The sequence below is a fragment of the Barbus barbus genome (assembly GCF_936440315.1).
Source record: "Barbus barbus genome assembly, chromosome: 24".
In the NCBI taxonomy this organism is placed as follows: domain Eukaryota; kingdom Metazoa; phylum Chordata; class Actinopteri; order Cypriniformes; family Cyprinidae; genus Barbus; species Barbus barbus.
The window spans coordinates 15,242,883-15,264,807 of record NC_136752.1 but is presented as its reverse complement, the minus strand read 5'-3'; the positions used below and the strand labels follow the sequence as shown (position 1 = coordinate 15,264,807).

The 21,925-nt window shown below is 37.9% G+C and overlaps 2 protein-coding genes across 3 annotated transcripts in view; one reads left to right on the top strand and one right to left on the bottom strand.

The window, feature by feature from the left end:
* The first annotated feature begins 1,143 nt into the window (after positions 1–1,143).
* On the top strand, positions 1,144–4,127 carry LOC306843647 (polymeric immunoglobulin receptor). Its single transcript, XM_079375237.1, has 7 exons — positions 1,144–1,250; positions 1,679–1,987; positions 2,184–2,510; positions 2,661–2,768; positions 2,960–3,034; positions 3,221–3,285; positions 3,376–4,127. Exons 1-7 carry the CDS (start codon positions 1,202–1,204, stop codon positions 3,487–3,489), a joined length of 1,047 nt encoding a protein of 348 aa, XP_079231363.1. The 5' UTR covers positions 1,144–1,201; the 3' UTR covers positions 3,490–4,127.
* A 393-nt stretch (positions 4,128–4,520) lies between these two features.
* The window catches only part of LOC306844288 (E3 ubiquitin-protein ligase SH3RF1), a 59,367-nt gene continuing 41,962 nt past the window's right edge, over positions 4,521–21,925 (bottom strand). Inside the window, exons 6-12 of one of the 2 annotated variants that reach the window (XM_079376293.1) lie at positions 19,944–20,054; positions 15,889–16,019; positions 14,409–14,579; positions 13,440–13,708; positions 12,666–12,994; positions 7,418–7,776; positions 4,521–6,436 (exon numbers count right to left, since the gene is read on the bottom strand). In XM_079376293.1, coding sequence (XP_079232419.1) covers positions 6,268–6,436; positions 7,418–7,776; positions 12,666–12,994; positions 13,440–13,708; positions 14,409–14,579; positions 15,889–16,019; positions 19,944–20,054 — 1,539 coding nt within the window. In that variant the 3' untranslated portion in view covers positions 4,521–6,267. The remainder of the gene's footprint in view (positions 6,437–7,417; positions 7,777–12,665; positions 12,995–13,439; positions 13,709–14,408; positions 14,580–15,888; positions 16,020–19,943; positions 20,055–21,925) is intronic. The other variant, XM_079376294.1, reaches the window with a different exon arrangement.

Genomic DNA, 21,925 nt, shown 5'->3' with positions numbered 1-21,925 from the left:
TTCCAAGGGAATAGGCTCGGGACAACACCACTCTTCAGGCGACGAACGACGCAGCCACCACTGTAATCATCCGGAGCGAAGTGCCGGCTGCAGACATAGGTGCTACCTGTTTTTACATTAAAACTATGCCCTTCCTCTCTTCGGATCGCCTGTATCCATTTGGGTTTCAGGTTTGGATCCACAGGAAAAGAATGAAATGAAAGGTAGGGCTGTTTTTGGTTGGAAGACGAACATCCCGGAACACAACAGAAACTGCGACTCTTCGACTCTGCCATTTTTCGTATCTGCCGCTATGATAACAGGAAGTTCTAATACACTTCATTGACGTATTTCCGTTCGAAAAATGCGGAAGTGCGTAAAAGGTCTATTGAAAAATAAACAAATCAAATTAACGGAAGCGGGCGGGGCCCCCTATTGGCGGGGCCCATGGGCTCGAGCCCACTTAAGCCCAATGGTAAATCCGGCCTTGGTCACATCTATCTCCAGCTGTTTTTTACCATCAAAATTAAAATATATGTATATATTTGTAACTGATTTGGCAGCAGAAAGTGTTTTGTGTCACACACAGCACACAGATGCAGCACTGATCTATGACACAACATCTCGAGGCTGACAATAGCGTTTTCCATTTTTGAGGGTTTGAAGTGGTGTGATGACTATTAGTGTTAAATCCGAAAAAGGAAGGACTGGAAAAAATGAGTCAAAGTGTCCAATCCTACAATAATACAGCTTTTAAATAAGACTGAGCGTTATTATACTTGATTTAACACACATGGTTTATGAGTTGATTGAGTTGAAAACACTCTGAACTACATCATAGTCCATTTAGTTCCGCTTCTAAAATATTGTGTCATTCAGAAATAAAGACTGCTGCTGCAGTTTCTGTGTATCATCTTAATATGCCAGCGGTCTAAATCTTTAAAATTAGATGTTGCTGATTCACTTATTTGTTGCTTTAAAAGAATATCTGACCCCACCACACCAAGACAGTCCTGCAGCTGAATATAATGGAAGAGCATGGTCAGTGAACTGTACAAATATTGCTTAAACAGAAAAACACACAGAGCAAAAAAACACCCATTGTGCAAAGAAATGAAACGGGAAGTTAGATTTCCTGAACAGTTATACCAATATTAAGACTGTGGACTGTGTCTACTGCCACATAAAATCGAGTCAGGTCATTAGTGAATGAAAACCAGTCATGAGGGACCACTTATATCTTTTCATCTTAATGTTTTATTTCAGTACAGGTGAGTTCAGATTTTTTCCCAATTGAGATAGGAAGAAACTAACTAATCTGTAGTTCTTTAAAACAATAATTTAAAAATAAAAACATCTAAAATGAAACCTATTCAAAAAAGCTTTGAACCTTAATGGTGATTAAAAAAAAAGACAAATTGTAGTTTGTATTTTTCTAAGACAGAAAAACTGTCTATTCTTGCCTACAGAGCTTTGATTGAATTTTTCAATTCCACAACATTTCACTCAAAACGTTCTTTGAATTCCTAAGAGAAATGACAAACTATGAAGGGGAAATGTTGCTTGTTTAAATCAGGCAGCTTTCTCTTTTGTAAAGTATTGCATATAGATAATAATAAATAAATTATTTGTGCATTCTATTATACATGTTTATTATACTGTAAATTTGAATGTTCTGAATAAACCCTTTTGTTTGCAGGCTGTATTGTTTCAAATGTGGAGCAGACAATAGAAATAACAGGATACACAGGTGGTTCGGTTGTGCTGCCCTGCTCCTGTGCTGACCCTCAGTCTACAGTCACGACATTCACCTGGGAGTTTGAGCTGGGAAATCTATGGATTCAAGTATTTGAAGATGAGAAATACAACGGCAGACGTGTGCTCTTTAATGAAGGTTCTCCAACAAATCTGTCTCTTCTCATTTCTGACCTCAGAACGGATGACCAGGGCTACTATAGCTGTAAGACTGAAACAAATAGTATTACATATGTTCACTTAAAAGTTAAAGGTAAGTGGACATTTGGAGCAGGTGACAGACATATGTTGAAACTTCACATCCACTGACCTTTAATTTTCTCTTGTACTTACAATGCATGGCCTTTTTTTGATTGCAATACTTATAAAATATTATCCTGAAATTATTTTAGGACAGCATTTTTACTGCGGTTTAATCTGAAATATTTGAAAATAACTTGTGTTGTCAGGGTGTGATTTGGTTGAGCTCAGAAGGACAGTTGCAGTGACTGGATATTCAGGAGAGTCTGTGGTTCTGCCCTGCTCCTGCACTGAACTACTGGCTAAACCTCAACAGATACAATGGATGTATTACACTGAAAATAATTATAAAGAAATTTACCCAAATGAGCAGATTGATAATTACAAGAACAGAGTCAAACTGTTAAATCCAAACACTCCAGGAAATCTTTCTCTACACATATCAGCACTGACCACAGAGGACCAAGGGATCTATCAGTGTTTTGTCTCATCTCAGCAAGTAGTCGCCTTCAGACTTACTGTGCGTCACGCTGAAGGTAGTTTTCTTCCATTTCTGTTGTCAGATCACCATTACTATTTATTTTGTTTTACAAAGAATCTAAATATTCAGAAGGATGACAACTTGCAGACTTCAAGATTTTTTGTGTGTTTTGTATTATCACTTACACTTATTGGCTTCTGAACAGAAAAACCTCATGTCCACACAATCACTTTAACTACACATCAACCTTCACACCAAACACAAGACTCCACAACTTCACAACTTCCACCGACTCCACAACATGTATCTCAATGTAAGTCACAGGCTTTGATTTTTATTATACAACAATGGTTATAATATGTTTCCTCATTGTCAAGTGTTTGCATTTAATTTTTTAAAATGCATGCATGGAGCATTTATGAGCTCACATTGAGAGATTTATGCATATTTGCACTATATATTTGATAAAAAAAGAAGCATTAAGCCATTTCTGTTTCTCCACAGATGTTTTCATTCTACTGGGAGTGGGAGTGTTTTTCTCAGTGCTTTTACTGGCATTTATATTATGGAGATACAGAGGTAAATGAACACAATCACACTTCTGATAACTAATAACTACTGAAATACTCCTAAATTCTTCTTGAAACATAAAATAATAGGTACAAAACCAAATAAATGTTGAAAACGTATTTAATGATTAGACTGTTGTCTCTAATGTTCAAACTTATCATCAGAACTTGCTGGCTAAGATGTTTTATGTTGCAGCAGGCAGAAATGATAAAAAGGTGACCACTGATGGTGAAGAGCTAAAGAGAGAACAAGACAATCAGGTGAAAACAAACTTTCTTTTACTGTAGATTACGTAACTTATTGATGCGATGCTGTGTGTGCAATCATCCCATCTCTTCCTCTCTCTCCAGGATGACGTGATGTATTCTGCTGTAGTCCATGTTAAGACAGCATCCACACCAGCTCACACGCACAATGACCCAGTAGAGTTCACGGAGTACGCTCCTATCAACGTAAAGCACTAACAGAACAGTGAGCACTGTAGAGAGACTGACACAAGTGTACACTTGTTAGGAGTTTTCTGTGACCTCAATTTGAAAAGAAACCTGTTCATTGTTAGGAGGACATTTCAGTGGCTTTAAAGTACATCAAGCGGAAAAATTGAGGAAGCTGCGTTGCCTGTCTTTATTTTTAGACGTGAGCACTGACACGGTGCAAACACAAATTTATCACACAAAGTGACAAACCATAATGTGTTGGGTTTGGCGGTTCACATATTTAAGCTTTAAAATCAGCATGAAGTGATTATTGATTTTATAGTGAACAATTCATCTATGTATGCAACCTTTTTTGTGCTCTTAATACTTCATAAAAAACCTCTTCTATAATTTTATCCACAAACTCCTTTCTTACAATTGTCTGCAAACTCACATTTAGATCTGCCTCCATTCAATCAAAAACTGATGGATGGATCCAAGTCACAATATGAAAAATAAAGAAATCTTTCGCAACCTCTGTTACATTATGAAGTTGAGTAAACTGCATTGACAAATTGGGGAGTTTAAAAAAAAATTTGGATGTCCTTTTTCTTTTGTTATTGTATCTATTTTTTTTAAATAGCACAAATCTTAAAACAGGAAATAAAAAGTAATCTTTTAACTTTACTGCTTTCCTTCTATCAAGAAAGAGTACAAATGAGTGTTCAATAATTCTTTAAGGACAGTTTCAGATGCTAAATTTGAACGTGACACACTAACCAAACAATGAGGAATTAAGACAGATGGTGTAAATTTGTGTAAGCAAGCGCGTGACCGATGAAAATAGATTCATGTGTTGTAAGAAGCATGTGAGTGCATGTCTGTGTGTGAGGGCAGCTGTGGTTTCATGTGGAAAATGACAGTTTTCCAATGTGAGAATCTGTAAAGATAAGCAATAACGATAGTGGAGGCTTCTCAAGTCTGAAGTGCTTATACTGCTGTTTCTTTCTTCATATGCAGCTTCTAACCATCACAACATACCAATATACAGCTCACAAAAGTATTCCAAAACATGTTTTATAAAAGTCCTTATTTTATTCTATACCCCTCACATCTAACACACACTTTAATGAGTTTAAATGAAATGTTAAGTGATCAGCTTTTGTTCTGCTGGGACTAATTCAACATTGACTGAAATCTTGCATGAGTAAAATCTTGACTGAGATGAGTGACTGAAATCAACTCTGAACATGCTTGATTCAAGCAGTGAAATGCTCCTTGTGCAGGTGGTTTAATCTAGTGTCCACTCAGTAATGACGAGACATCAGGTGCTTTATAACTAGTGATCAAAAACAAAGAAGTGATTCAAATAAAACCTTAAAAGGTGGTTTGGTCAATTTCACTAATACAACAAACAAAGGTCATCTTGTTAGTTGTAAAGGCATCAAAACAACAAAGGAGGAAAAAATTATCCAAAATCATCCATCGTTTTAACCGGGCATAAATCAAATAATAAAAAAAAATCTATCAAAGACCACTTTGTGCTTTCAATATAATAATAATAATGACATTTCATCTACTGTATGAAGGATAGAATACACAAACACAATTTTCAAGTATACAAAACATGAAATATCACAAAATACAGCAGACATCATAAACCCGACTTAGAAGCAAAAATCAATGGTGAATTGTGAATTTGTGGTTAGACGCTGTTTTTGAAAGATATTTTTCAAGCAGTTTGTAATGTTATGGTAGGTAAAGGCTACTCTCCACGGCATAACGGTAATAAATCAATAAAGATGATGACCATTGAGTCAGCTGTGTGTCCATGTATGGGCCTGAAGGAAACTAAACCAGAGAGGGAACAAAAACACAAACACGTGCACAAAACAACATCGGGGTATCTGTAATTTTACTATGAGTGACTGTTTCTGTTCTGCTCAATGGCTTTTCTACTACCAAAAAACAATGTTATTGCAAAGGAATATTTGATTAAAATGTCTGAGTGTAATCTTGTTCTTTTAAAAATAACAATATGCTATCCTTCATTCCCTCACTCAGTGTAGCTACAGCAAACCTTTACACACACCACAACCAATCAGAACGAGAGACTACAGGCCTGCAGTGTCCTCACTCCACATCCTCTGACTCAAAGAGCCAATTACATGCAAGCTAAAGTAGACATGGATGGTCAAACCAACCTTGAGTTCATTTGGCTCTTCATCTGGTATTGATATATATATATATTTTTTTATTTCAAGCAAATGACCATCAGTGACATTATTCAGGCTCTACAGGCATTGACCAATCGGCTCACATAAACCATCCCTAAACAATTCCTACGAAACAAAAATAAGTTAAATGTTGAAGAAAATTCATATTGTTCTTGTCATGACTCAGATCAGCTTCGCTTTGCTTATATACAGTAAAGTGAGACAGTACAAGGCACACATTAATCGTCTTTGAAATGTTACAGATGCATAAATTAACGAATCCTATCACAACTTCATCTACGGTGCTAAAAATAGGGTGCCTAGACGGAACGGCTAAAACTTTGTTGCTTCCATGTGCTTCAGGAAAAGTATTTGATCTACTGCTGAATGACTAGGACCGGTCTAGTTGGTTTTGAGATTTTCATAAAACTGTGGTCAAATCCATGCAGCTGATGACCCTCACACAGTTTGCTCCAACAGTCATAAGCAGCCCAGTCCAACCGATCACTGCTGTTCATCACTCTGAACTATTAAGGCTGAAGTTCAGTGCTGTATTTTCAGTAATGGAGAATTTGATATCTAAATATTATGTTCTTAAACACTATGTGCGTTAGATACTGTCAACAAAGCTGCCAGGAAACAGCCCGGTTCGGCCGTTTCTCTGAAGTGTTCCTTTAAACCAACCGTCCTCTCGTTTTCTGTGCACAAATACAATGTCTCCCTCCTTGAGTTCCAGCTCTGCTTCGCTTTGAGGAGGGTATGACACCACCACACGGTACCTGGAGGAATGGTAAAATGTGATGTTTACAAGTCAAGTAATGTATTTTCTCAAGTATGATGTGTGAATGTTGATTTCTGTGTGTTTAAGCCTGTTCACACAAAGGACAATAATTATAACAATGAGGCTGTAGCTTTAAAAATAATCCAAAAATTGGCAATAGCAGATTCCACCCAACAACTATAATGATAATGGCACAGAGGAACGATATCATTGGAATCACTTTCAGAACTATTTGTTTTTCCAGCTGATGAACGTTAAAAACATCGACAGTCAATCAGAATCCATCCTGCTTTAAAGAGCTCAAACATTTAAAGTGCTAGAAGGCAAAGCTGCAGTGCATGCTTATAATAAATAAAACGTTATTGTGCATTTTTGTAGACATTAATAGAGTTATCATTTAGGGTTGAGCAATATGATAAATTATTGATTTAATAAGATTCTGCAAAAAAGAACTTATAAATGAAAAAATATCTTGGTTTTATGAGATTTCTTAAAATATTATTATTAATACTTTGAGTAGTACATTTTAATATAAAAATTAATATATTTCTGCTATTTTTTTTCAAGTTAAACCAACTTTGTCGTAAAGTTCTTTGAGTTTCATTGTGTATTTGACAGTAGTTTCTCTCAAATGAAATTGTGAAATGCTGAAGTGAATCTCAGAGCAGCTCTGGAGTGGACTGTCCTCATATATTGAGACGGCAGATGCTGAAAACATGGTGACTGTCATGTGTGTTTGAGTTTGTGTAGAACATATAACTACGCCACACATTCACACAAAGAACTTACTACCAAGTTAGTATTTCCTCTGTGTGATCAGCTGTTAGATTAATCCATATCAAGTAAAACTGTCATCGTTATAGTCATAAATTTTATTGCAATCTTGATAAGATATTGTTTATCACCCAGCCCTAGTGTCATTAAAGTCGTCATTCTTGGTGTTTTATTTGAACAAGTTTTTATTGAGCTTTTATTCTACCTTTCACACACGATTGGCCGGCCGTCATGCTGCATGGAGAGGAGGGAGGAGCATGGCAGTCGTGGAGGCGGGGCGATTGGGGCAGTGTTGTCCTGGGAGCTGCTTCTGTGTGACGCTGTGTCTGTGTTTGATGAACATGAGGATGCAGAGAGCTCAGAATCCATCTGACAGACCCCAGCACGACCGTTGTGTCCTACTGCCACCGCTGCTGAGCTGGGTGGAGCCATTTCATGTCCGACTGCCCCCTGGGGCATTTCCATGGCAATAGACTGCTCCGCCTCCAGTGTAGGGGAGGATGGGGGAGATGGGCGGAGCTTCTTTTTATTAGACAGCAATTTCAGCAGGCCTTTCTTCTCTCTCTGAAATGACACATTTGATTCTGTTTAAATGAAGAGGTTGAGTGCACAGCTTTTACACAAAACATGCAATTATCAGCACAGGATCTGTGAAGATTATCAGCTGTCAATGAACGTGTCATCAATGGAAATGAAAGTGTCATGACACATTTGAAATGATTCCATCTAAAGGCTGTAACACACTACATGACTTTGAACATGAACACTACCCGACTGAGGATCAGACACTACCAGACTTTCAGATTGTTCTGAATACACAAACCCACACAGAAACATGTGAGTTTGCTAGATGATATGTGACAAATGAAAACATATATTCTAAATTCAGCTCAAAATATCAAACATGTTTGACATACTCTGATTGGATACAATCATAGTCTAGTCATAGTACTGTATACCAGCCATTAGCAGCGGATTTTGATATATTGCAAAAACAGTTTGTAAATAAAACTTTAAATCACATGTTAAAGAGAACAAAATCACTTCTGGAGAACTAAACGAAATGCAAAACATTATATTGAAGAGCAAAACACATTTAGTTGCACGTATGTGAGAATCTGAATATCAGATAACATCTATCTATCTATCTATCTATCTATCTAGTTTATGAAATAAAATCATAAACTCACACAGTGTTATTCTGACTGCAGAGTGTCATGTGACATGGAATTGGTAAGCCTAACGTAGTACAGATAATTATTATTTTTTTAAATAAAAAGACACAGATAAAATAAAATTAGAATAGAGAGTGCTAGAGTTAGAAGGTCAAGTAAAGATGGAACAGATGAGTTTTTAGCCGTTTCTTGAGGATGGGTAAGGATTCGGCTGCTCGGATTGAGTTGGGCAGGTCATTCCACCAGATGGGAACAGTTAATGAAAAAGTCAGTGAAAGTGTTTTTGTGCGTCTTTGGGATGGCACAATAATGCGTCGTTCACTTGAAGAACGCAAGCTTCTAGAGGGCACATAAGTCTGAAGTAATGAATTTAGGTAAAGGGGTGCAAAGCCAGTGGTTGTTCTGTAGGCAAACATAAATGCCTTGAATTTAATGTGAGCAGCTATTGGTAACCAGTGCAAATTGATGAACAGAGGTGTGACGTGCGTTCTTTTCGGCTCATTAAATATGAATCTTGCAGCGGCATTTTGGATTAATTGTAGAGGTTTAATTGAATTGGCTGGAAGACCTGCCAAAAGAGCATTGCAATAGTCAAGTCTGGACAGAACAAGAGCCTGAACAAGGAGTTGTGTTGCATGTTCTGAGACAGTTGACGGTCTGGTGAGATGTGAGCAGCTATCGACGGATCATCAGGATGGAATGAGAGGTAGAGTTGAGTGTCATCAGCATAGCAGTGATATGAAAAGCCATGTTTCTGAATGACAGAACCTAGTGATGCCATGTAGACAGAAAAGAGAAGTGGTCCAAGAACTGAGCCCTGAGGCACCCCAGTAGCTATATTTGGATACCTCACCTCTCCAAGATACTTTGAAGGACCTATCAGAGGGGAAAGACTCAAACCACTGGAGTCCGGTTCCTGAGATGGCCTTTCTCAATAGGGTTGACAAGAGGATCTGATGGTTGACCGTATCAAAAGCAGCAGACAGATCCAGCAAGATAAGTAATGAAGACTTGGAAGCCGCTCTTGCAAGTCTTAGGGCTTCAACAACAGAAAGCAAGGCAGTTTCGGTCGAATGTCCACTTCTGAAGCCAGATTGGTTACTGTCCAGGAGGTTGTTCTGTGTGATAAAGACAGAGACTTGGTTGAACACAACTCGTTCAAGTGTTTTTGCAATGAAAGGAAGAAGGGAAACCGGTCTATAGTTCCCTAAAAGAGTTGGGTTAAGAGTGGGTTTTTTAAGAAGTGGAGTTATACGAGCCTGTTTAAATGCTGAGGGAAAAATTCCAGTCTGAAGGGATGTGTTAACGATTTGAGTGAGTGCAGGTACAACTGCAGGAGAAATGGCTTGAAGGAGATGAGATGGAAAAGGATCAAGCGGACAGGTAGTAGGATGACTGGAAAGGATGCGTTTAGAGACTTCTGCCTCAGAGAGTGGAGAGAAGGATGTGAATGAGTGTGTGTTTGCTGGTAAGATGTGTTTGATAGATTGTGGTGTGGAAAATTGTGCAGTGAGGTTTGTAATTTTATTAATGAAGAATGTGGCAAAGTCGTCAGCTGTTAGAGATGATGAAGGAGGAGAACAAAGGAGGGAGGAAAATGTTTTAAAGAGCATGCGAGAGTTAGGCGAATTGTTAATTTTGTCATGATAGTGTGTCCTATTAGCAGTGGAAACATTAGCAGAGAAGTCAGAGAGGAGTGATTAATATAAATTAAGGTCAGTAGGATTTTGTGATTAGCGCCATACCCTTTCCGCAGCCCTGAGTTTAGGAGAACCATCTCCATGTTTTTGGAGAACATCAGATAGCCAAGGGGCAGAAGGGGTAGCAGAAAGAACAAGACCTCAGAGTGGAACAGAAAGTATCAGTAGCACTGTTAGCATCAAGAGAGGATAACTGTTTAGGGGGAGGAAGCGAAGATGAAACCATAGCAGATAACCGGGAGGGTGAGAGTGAACGCAACTTATGTCGAAAAGTGACATGTGGAGGGGTATGTGATGTGTCAGGAATCATGTTGAGGTTAAGAGTGAGGAGGAAGTGATCTGAGGTGTGCAGTGGAGTAACCAGCACATGATCAGTGGAGCAGTGTCGTGTGTAAATAAGGTCCAGTTGGTTGCCTGATTTGTGAGTAGCCGTAGTTAGCACTCTCTTGAGATCAAAAGAGGCAAGCAGAGTGTGGAAGTCTGCAGCCTGAGGTTTATCTAGGTGGATGTTGAAGTCTCCAAGTAAGACTAAGGGAGTACCATCCTCGGGAAAGTTTGAGAGCAATAAATCTAATTCTTCCACAAAGTTATCTAGTGATCCTGGAGGACGATAAACAACTACAAAATGGATTTTTAGAGGGTAGGTAATAGTAACCGAATGTGATTCAAAGGAGCTGTTGATACTCAGAGATGGTAAAGGAGTACATTTCCAATTATTAGAGATGAGCAGACCAGTACCTCCACCTCCTTCCAGTGTGGGAAAAGGAGAAATTATTGGAGAGTTCTGCAGGTGTGACATTGTCCTCTGGTTTGATCCAGGTCTCTGTCAGGGCCATGAAGTTTAACCTAGAATGACTAGTAATGGAAGTAATGAAATAAGCTTTGTTGACAGCAGACTGACAATTCCAGAGACCAATAGAAAAAGAAAGTAATGTATTAGCAGACATAGGCAAAGTGCGCAGGTTGATAGGACTGCGCTGTCTACGGTGTGTGATGCGTGGTTTGTGAGTGGTAGTGATAGTATTGATCTGGAAACACATAGTAAGAATAGGTTATATAAACTAAAACAGAAGTGAAACAAGTACTAGGAATGAGGATAATTAAAAATCGATGCTTATGTCCTTTGCCGGTGTCCCTGCCCGGTTGAGTCGCACGGTAGAGTCGATGGTCTTTACACTCTTCGGTCTTCACGCGACCGCTGCCGTGGTATATATAATAACCTTTTTTTATATCCATCTAACAAATCACTATTTGAATCTATCACAAAAAATGGCCAAGCAAGTGCAGACACTGACAAGATACACGATACAGTATGAGACCAAACGCACTTTTTTATTTTTTTTTGATTATCCTTAATAAATAATGAAACACAAAGTTAAAAAATAATACAATAATGAATAAATAAAAATAAAACTGGATGGAAACCCAATCTACTGCCATGACATAATCATATTATTTTATTTAATATATTTTGTACTTATTTAAAAGGTGTGGTAAGTGAATTCTGGAAGCCAGTGTTGATATTTGAAATCACCAAAACAAACACGCCCCTACCCCAAAAGGGTCTCGCCCCTGTTTTGATAGATCCGCCCCACATATACGTAACCTACACAACGATTAGTTCTGTGAAACAAAGCAAAACTGCTGCCACGTTCTATTTATGACGTGCTAACACAAATTTCAAATGATTTTCAACAACCGCTTTATCGCGTCCAGTGTAGGCAGACTTTGTTGCGGCGCACTGCACCACGTCCGGTGTAGACACGGTGTTACTAACCTATCGACAAGAAACAAAGCAACCTCAGCGTCCAATCGCAGGACTTCCGCTCCTTGAGTTCTCTCCAGTGCTGGAAAGCTGATCCGATATTTACACGGGTCCTACTTCTTGCCTTATTGTTCTGCAGACGTTTTCCTCTTTTGTTTTTTATCCGCCATCTCTATCTTTCTGTAGCTCGGCTTGGCTGTTCACTGAACACTCTTTCCTCCACATCATGAGTAGACATGCCCCTTACTGCTGATTGGCTGCAAGTTTGTTTTGGTACTCGGCCCCGACTCAGTTTTCTAAAGTTTTTGAAAAATTACATACCCCACCTTTAACTGACTATGACTCGCTTTAATCACTCTACTCCACATTTTTATAGCATTAACATTCACTAATTCCTCTAGTATTATCCCAGCTATCCTAAACATATCAGAATGCGTATCTCCAGATATCTGGTAAAAAAAAGAAGAGGTTTATAAAAGTGAACTCTGAAGATCTGTGAGTCAGCTACACTGTACACATAAGAGTAAGAGTACCAAGAAATCTCCCAGAACATCGAGCTAAAGTGAACAACACTCAGGATTGTGTCCTCTGGGTTTGCAGAACAGTCCGAATCATAAAAACTGATGATTTCAGCTTTATATCAGCAGGCTTAACCATCCAGCTCAGCAAATGACGTGAAACTCTGAGAATTTCTAATTGCCAAATGCCTTACCTGCAGCACATTAAAATAATACTGATGGGAGGGAAACGCAAAAGAAACCATTAAAAAAAAGCTGTAGATGTTGTAAAATGATTTAGTTCAACAAGTCTCACCTTGACGTCTTTATCCAGTCTACAAGCAACACCATGATTCGAGGCTGAACCAAGAGATTTTGTGCCGCCAGGGTTCACAGGAAGTGCTACAACAGAGATGGGTCTCATGGGATCACTGTCCAAAGAAGCAGTGCTAACATTAGGAGGGGTCAAGGAGGCGGCAGCACAGCTCATAGCCACACCGACTCTGGCTGAGGAGGATCCTGGGCTGGAGCCGAGGACAGGTGACGCCTGAAGAACCACAGCTGTGCTAGGAAAGTAGGACCCAGGATTGTGGGATTGGATGGGTGTCACTGCTGCCGTAGGCCGGTCCTGACTATGACTCACAGCTGGAGGGGAAAAAAGGCAGAATAAAAGAAAGATGATTTATTTGATGACAAATTTGAGTGCCCATAATGAGGATGTTTTAACAGTTTAAACATAGTTTTTAGAAATATACTATTTGTATTCATGTTGGTTTTATATGACTTTGAAAGAAATCCATGAAAAGTATCAATTTAGTGACAATTTAGTGCATGTTTATTAATTTTTTAAGAATTGTTTGCCAAGAAATAATACTAAAAAAAGATAACTACTTGTGGTTTTCTTTTCAATAATTATTTTTTAATGCTTTTCAGGAAAGTTGTCATTTTTTCTTTTGAAATGTTTTGCGCTATTACTCAAACTAATTTTAATTTGATTTTTAGATTTAAAAAAATAAAATTACACCATAAGCACACAGGCCTGTTTTTGAGTGGTGTTCATTTTTAGGTGAGTGTGTGCATGTAATTCTACCTGTCCTGACCGCACTGCGTGCCTGGTTAACGGTCATCTGTGACGTTACATGCATGAGCACTTTCGGGTGCTGTCCAGTGGGTATATGTGCCGCTGATACTACAGCAGCAGGCAGTGAGCAAGGTGGGGTAGAATTTGGGCAGACTGGAAGGGGTTTGCTGGGGTCTACACTCCCCAGGGCAGAGGAGGGGCTTACGATGGTGATGCCACGTCCCGCCTGGGAGCACAGGGTCAGGGGAACTTTTGGCTGACTGCTGCCAGAAACAGTCCTGCAGTAAAAGGAAGAAGTGTGAGGGTTCAAGAGGTTCTGCTCATCCTGAATCTTTTGACATTGCAACACATTTTACAGCAAATCAACAGAAACATCTGTACATTTAACAGGTTCTATGTAGTTGAATTCCTTTTAAATGACAGGTCTAATGAGATTTTCTTTTTTATATGAATTGTAAAAGGAGCTGCAATAAAGACATTTTGAAGACATCTGTACAATGGTTTGAATGACTGTAAATGGCTCATCATGCCGATTACTTCAAGGTGATGTGTTATTATGCATGTAATTCTCATTTCTGCCACAAGAGAGTGCAGAGTTTAAAGGAATGTCCCTGTGCAAAAGAAGCTTTATTGACAGCATTTGTGGCAAAATGCCCTTTAGTGCTAAAAAAAAAAAAAAAAAAAAAAAGTATAAATAAAAAATTGACTAAGCTCACACTTAACTTTTTTTTTTTTTATTTGTAATCCACATTTTGATTGATAAGTTGTCAATAAAGTGTAACTTTTATTAAACCTGAAACACTCCCTTAACAATTCCATGTGTGAACGTGATTTATCTGCAAGTGAAGACTTTATGTTTGGTGTGGGTGTGCCTGAGCCAGTGGACAATCTAATCTTTCTCTAGCTTATAGGGCGTATGAGTGATAACATATCCAAGTGTGTAAGTGTGTGTGTATGTGTGTGTGGTGTGTATCATACCTGTTGACAGGACTCATGTAGTTACCAGGAAACACTCCAATCTTGCCGGTGTGCATGGATGTTCCTTTAAACCAGCCGTCCTGACAGCGCTCCAGCACCAGAAACATCTCCCCCTTCCTCAATTCCAACTCATCTTCTTTACGAGGCGTGTAGGGAAACATCGCTACGTACCTAAGAGCGAATCAAGTTTCCAACATTTAAAAAAATATATAAGCAAACAAACAAGACACACATTTCATTCTGTAAAGTTTAATTAATTCAAAACAATATTTTTTTAATTATTAATTAATTCTTATTCATTCTTAATTGATAAAAATTTAGCATTAATTAAAAAAAATTGTTTATTAATTTATCAGTATTTAGAGTTTTAATTGGACTTATACAGTACAGTACTGCTAATCAAACAGGAGTTGGCGTTGTTCCCACACGGTTGTTATGCATCAAAAGAAATCGGTTTTCAGCTGTAAAATAATTTCCAAGGACACAAAAACCATAATGTCTTTAAAAACGCCTTGAAAATGGGAATGTAATGAATAACAGCCATAAACATACTCCACCCAGAGCATTATGGGTGACTGTTTAGTTGATATGCAGACAAAAGGTGAAAGGTGAGAGGTCAGGGCTCAGGTTAAGTCCCCAGAGACCACCCTTTTTCCCTTAGACATGACCTTTGACCCCTCACCTGTGTGTTCAGTCACGCTCAGCTGGCATTGGGTAACGGCAGAGAGGTGAGTTAGAGTTGCAAAGACCTTCTCATTAGGGGTGTGCTCAAAATATCGATTCTTAGATACATACCGATATAATAAAAAAAGATACAGTATCGATATTCTAGCCCTTAGTATCGATACTCCGCCCAGCCATTAGGGGGCGCAGCGGCGCCCGCGAGTTTAAAAAAACTCATGGAAAATGTTAAAGCAAGATGTAGCATTTAAGTGATTTGATAGTGAAATATGTTATGGCAGTACATGGTGTCACAAAAAAGAATTATAAGAAGATTTAATAAGAAGTTAAGAATAATAAGAAGAAGATTTTGTGCTTGTGTGAGCTCAGACTGTACCCTTGGAAATTTAAATGTTGACTTGTGGTAATTTCCAGATTAATACAATTTGTGTACAATTAATCAGAGCACTTAAAGTTGCAAATATTTAAGCAAAATGCACTTTGTTATAATGCACTTTTGTCTTCAATAAATTGAAGAAAAATGCAGAGTTCTGTTTGTTGAGTAAATGTGTTCAGCATTAACTAATTGGCTCTGGCCCATGTATTTTTATTGAATCGTATCGAATCGTGTCACATTGTATCAAATCGTATCGAGACAGCTCTGTATCGAGGTACGTATCGAATCGTGACCTGTGTATCGAGGTATGTATCGTATCGCCAGGTTCTCCAAGGTATACAGCCCTACTTCTCATACTCTTTCTAACAGTATGTATCTCTAAAGTTGCATATTTAAAGTGTGTGCATTTTATGTTCTACTCACACTGTGGGTCTCTGACGGCTACTCTGGTCACCCGCAGCGGCTGATGGCCTCTGGCCAGCAAACAAGGTGGCAGCACCCACAGCTGAGGACTGTGACTGAGGTGGAGGAGGAGGTGGAGGAGGAAGAGCATCCTGAAATAATTAAACATAAATTTTGTTAATATACAAAATGATTTACGTATAAGAAACAATACAATTAAAGTACATGAAATCTTGAGATACTGCAGTTCTCATACCCGTCCATATTCATGGTTATTTTGACATCCGTTCACATGTATACATTTTACATGTATGTAAAATGTAATGTATACATTTACATTTTATACATTTGTATACATTTACATTTTACATGTATGTAACTCATGTGTAGCAGAAAAGAAAATGATGTCAGAGACATCCCTACAAAGTTTGGACAATGTCATAAAACCATAATCCCACTGACTGTGAATTTCCAGCTCGTGTGCTGGTTGCTAACAAGCGGGTACTTTGGCTGTGGCAGGTGTTGTGATTGGTGGATATCCAGCCTGGGCTACATGTCTGGCTGAAGACAGATAAATCGGTTCCATATGGACCAACGCACACATCTGCAAACAGACTTTATGAGCCCAGTGGCACCACTACGAAAACAACTCTCACACTGTAAAGCTTGTTTTGTTGCTTCAAGTCACGTTTTTGTTTGTTCATTTCAAGTTCTACAATATTTTCTCTATTAATGCTCTTGTCTTATTTGTTTTATTAATTCATGTCTTGTGTTTACTGCTTAATGTGAATTTACTGCAATTAGGAAAAAAAACAAAAAAACAACCATCTTTCTCTCTGGTGCTTTTAAATCCTGTATACGAGATAAGAGTCAACCGATGCACACTAAGACCACCATTGCAAAACAATGCTTTGAAAACAAAAGGAAACAGTAACCGCACAGCACTGCACACACATCAATCTCAGAGAGCCATTAGTGTCCAGCCTGAGGGCCACACAACTCCCTGAAATGGTGTATGTGTGTGTGTTTGCATTGAAGGAGATGAAGGGCTATCAGATGGCAAACTGTCCTCATTTAGCGTTAGCATAAGAGTGTGTGTGAATGCGAATGTATATGAGAATGTTAGAGGGAAAGCTGCTTGCATTCTGCTTCTCTTAATTGAGTGTTTGTGTTTTGATACACCACTGTTCAAAAGTTTGGGGTTAGTAAGATTTTTTTTTTAATTAATATTTTCATTCAGCAAGGGCACATTAAATTGATCAAGAGTGACAGTAAAGACTTCTACATGATTACAAATGTTTTTTTTTTCATGTGACACTGGAAATGGGCAATGGTTCATGTCATTTGTCATTTATTTATTCATTTAGCTGACGCTTTTATCCAAAGCGACTTACAATTGCTATATATGTCAGAGGTCGCACGCCTCTGGAGCAACTAGGGGTTAAGTGTCTTGCTCAGGGACACATTGGTGTCTCACAGTGGATTCGAACCCGGGTCTCTCACACCAAAGGCATGTGTCTTATCCACTGCGCCATCACCACCCTTCATGGTTGAAGGTGCTGAAAATCATGCTTTGCCATAACAGGAATAAATGACATTTTAAGGATAAGAGACTTTTTTCAAAAACCTTATAAAATTGTACTAAACTTTTGAACAATGTACACTGATGCTTAAGTTCACGTTGCATTCACAATTAAGCACTCAGCTTTAATAATGTTTTGCTGTGCTTTAGACGGGATGAATTTTTAAGAAACATCTTAAGAGAATTTTTAGCTGACAGCATGCTGGGAATTACTGTGCTTAAAATTAATTGTCATTGTCAGCACAAAAAAAAAAAAAAAAAAAAAGATTTCAGAAGTTGCTCCTCTATATTCATTTCCTTGAAATCATTGCAGCTACATCCATCAAAACAGTCATTTAGTTCAAAAGAATCCACTGCCTCCAACAATAAACTAGGATAATTATTGTCAGACTCCAAATATGCACCAAAACATTGTGTTTTTAAGACAACACAAGTTAACTTAAAAAAAAAAAACATTAGATAAAAGTCTCAAAACTAGGGATGCCACAATATAATATTTTCACTACATGATTATTGTGGCAAAATGACTTATTGCAATATCTACAAAGATATTTTGTGTTTTCTCCTTTCTTGTCCTCTGAATATGTCTGTAAACACGAACCACTGTAATTATATAAGGCTCCTGTAGAGTGACAAAGCAATTTCAAAAAATCTAATCTAAACAGGACTAGAGAGCAGATTGACTGTTTAAATACTGTGCAATTTGAAACAGAAATCTTCCCACAAGCAATCATACTTTGAATTTTTTAAAACTTGATTCATCCTGACACAAGAAGGAGCTTAATGATTCTGTTCATTCACTGGTTATCAACCAAATCAGAAATATCAGCCATTTATTCGGTGCCTGGCTGACATATCACATAGTGCTGAGTAATAACGTTGAGTACTATTGTACAGACAGGGTCATTTTATACAGTGCACAGCATAAATTAGTAGATTCCCTCTGAATAAATATAATATATGTATTTTCTTAACGATCACTAATATAATTCATGGAAAGATGGTAAAATTGAAATGTATTAAACATATACTTAATAAAAACAACAAAATATATGTCAATATGTTCTGTAAGATAAGTAAATTAGCCAATTTTGTTTAAATGAAAGATTGCAGAAATGAGTACACCCTAGATTTAATTCAGCAAATGTATAATATTCTAGTATGTCCTCCAGAACTTTGGGGAGTTTTGCTCAGCTCGTCTCTACAGAATCACCCACAGCTGCTCAAGAGCGTTAAAATTGTGTGAAATACATGTCCACTGAAGGATTTTCACATGGGAGAATGAATATCTTCATTGTCATGCTGAAAAAACGTCCAATAATGCAGGGAATGAGGGGAGGGTAGCATCTTCTGTTTCAAGTTTTTGTATTCCATCACACAGTAGTGTGTGAATTCATGACAGTATTGATAAAGCACAACACCTTCAGCACTCATATATCCCTATATAAAAGCTTTACTACCACTGAACATCACTGTGGGTACCAAGCACTTCTCACTGTACTCCTCCTCTAGCAACACCAGAACATTTTGGATGCTTTTGGATCTGAAATGATTGACTTGGTCTTGAGACCAGAGTATGGATTCCCAGAAGTCTCTATTTTGTAAATATGGGCCTTGGAAGAGGTTAAATTAGTTTATTTTGCTTTGGCTACAGTAGGTAATTCTAGTGGTGACAACAACCATGCATGTCACTTCTGCAGGCTGCATCATAATTTATGAGAGTGTCACTCTTTTCATAGCTTTTGCCGGCTCTGAGACACTTGCATGTTATTTCTCCTGCTCTTTTTCTAGCAAAAATTCGCTCATCACTAAATGAAAGCTTAAAGTGAAGACCTCATTATTTCAGGTGCCTTGTCACAAGTCCATTGTTTTTGAGTGTTGGTGCCACTTCTGCTATATTTGAACACTTATAACAATAATTTGGTATTCCTCTTGTAACATTGTCCTCTTTTATGCTAAGAAATAAGTCACCTTGCAGTTTTCTCCCAAGTGGTTCCACTGCTGCCAGCATTAAGTCAGAGTATGATTCAGTGCGCTATATAACACTTTTAATTGTCAGGACATTACTTGTCTTTAACAGTTTTGGTTCAATATACTTACCTGTTGATCAAAAATAGCCTTAAACCTATATATACATTTTTTTTTTTTTAAGTTATATTTAGTAATTTTCAGGAGGGTTTTCTAATTTTTGCAGCATAACATTTTATCACTTTGATAAAAAAAAAATATTTTGCTGAATAATTTTGACATTCTTCTTTGGTAATTGATCAAGCAGGATTGTTGGAACATTAATATCGCCAAAGAACCCTAACATGTCATCTTAGTAAAGAGTAATTGCTGAATTTGTTAAGTTTTAGAGGGGGTATACTCATTTAAGCTGTACACTGTATATAAAGGTTAGAAGAATGTCATATGAATAAACTGATACGATGATGAAGAATTTTGATACTTTAATTTTCATACTACGTCGATTTAAGGACCTTGTCAGACTCACCACTGGAATAGAGGCATAGCTGGTTTCTGGAGGAAATGTGAAAACTGTCGCTGTGGTGACAGGACTGCTTGGTGGAGGAGTAACAATGAGTCCTGTTGTGCAAATGTGAACCTTAAAGAAGACAAATAAGAAGAAATGACAAGTTAATTAACCTTTCTTGAGCCACTTCCACGCCTGTATCATCTGGCAAGTGGAGGCACGTTATGAGACAGAAATTCTGCTTAAGGGATGACACAGAAATCCATACAACAGAGAGAAATTTGGGCAGATAGCCACACACGTATGACTTCTGTTTAGACAAAACAAACTTTAATGCAACAAGACATCTTTAGAACTACATGTCAGCCTACATTTGTTGTTCATGCCTGAAATCAATCCAGCTAAAGAACAACATTGACGGCCTTAAAATGTCATGACCAAAGAGAACTTGCCTTTGGTAAACTTAGTCAAGTGTTAAAATGACTTTTATTCTGGTCAGCTGGGAGTACATGAGTGCGCAAACTGATTAATAATTGGTTACTATTTAGTTAACAGGTAAACACAGCCGTTAAAACAGTTGAGGTCAGCCTTGCTAAGCATAAGAGAAGCAAAAGAGAAAAAAATTTAACCAACCCCAAACGTTTGAAGGGTAGTGTAATAGTCTAAAAGCTAGTGTAAACTAAAAGCTGCTCTGAGAATATCAACTGAAATAGACTGTAAATTGCATTTCTTGTGTTAAATCATTATAACAATAAGTAAAAAACTCAGGAACACTGAGGCCATAAATAACAGGACTGGTTCAATAATAGAACTGACTCATAAGAGTCAAATGTCAGCAAAACAAGTCATGTGCTTTATCATTTTTTGTATAGCACATGTATAGTCTAGTTTGTATAGCAGACTCTTAAAAGTAACATGTACTTGAATTTCTCCCTGTTTGGATTGATCAACCACATGGCATGCTTCCATAACCAGGTTCCATCCTTCCTCTATCCTTTCAGAGTCTCTAGCTATTTTAGTTTTCCTTTATGACTAACAAGAGGTCATAAATCAGGAATAAAACCCGGAGCTTTACTTTGTCAGAAAACATTAATAGCACATGGACAGACCACCTAGGGCAATCACAAGTGTGGGTGGTGTACCTTGTGTACATTATATTAAATCCTCAGATGTTGGGATCACAGGGCTTCATACAAAAACTACAGAAACAAACACACTTTCAGGAGAAACCGAACCTCTGACACTACAAACAAGTCAGAATCAAACTGATTTGTAGGTTCAAAGGGACGCGCTGTAGAAATTTTCTGTGTTGTGACATTCAATATCTGGATCAGGTCCTGAGTGGGTGATGTGCTCTTTTTGAGTGAAAACATTTCACCTGTGCTTCAGCGAATCAGACACAAGTGTCTTCAGACAGACATTCCATTAAAAATAATAATAATAATAAAAAAAAAAAAAACCACACCTTGATTCTAAAAGTATCTAGAGTGGAGCTCAAAATAGTCCTCATTAGAAAATAGACATGGACATAATTATACAGAAATGATAGCATCCCTAATTTACTTTTAAGTTCGATTCAATTTCCTGTTCTCTCCTCCTCTCTGTGCCCGAGGGAAATGCAACTCTTCTGCATACTGTATTATTGTCCTGGGGTGGCATTTGTCATTAATGACATGACTTTTTTTCAGTGCTCTTCCCCTTAGGTCCAAATTTAGATCTGTACTTCTCACTACATGACCTGAATGTCCCGGAGCCAATAAGCCCAAACAACAGGCTTCTCCAGCTTAGACTCTGCTAAATTCATTACAGGTAAAGAAACAGGCATGAGAAAAGGCCAAACTATTTACAATCTGTAAGAACTGACAGCTCTCCACACTAAATAAAGAAAGAGGGACTGCTGTGTGTATGCATATGCAAAGAGTTTTAAGACACTTAAAGTTGGAATGATACTAAAGTAGCGACAGACCTTTTTTCCATACTTTCACATATAACCAAGTGAAACA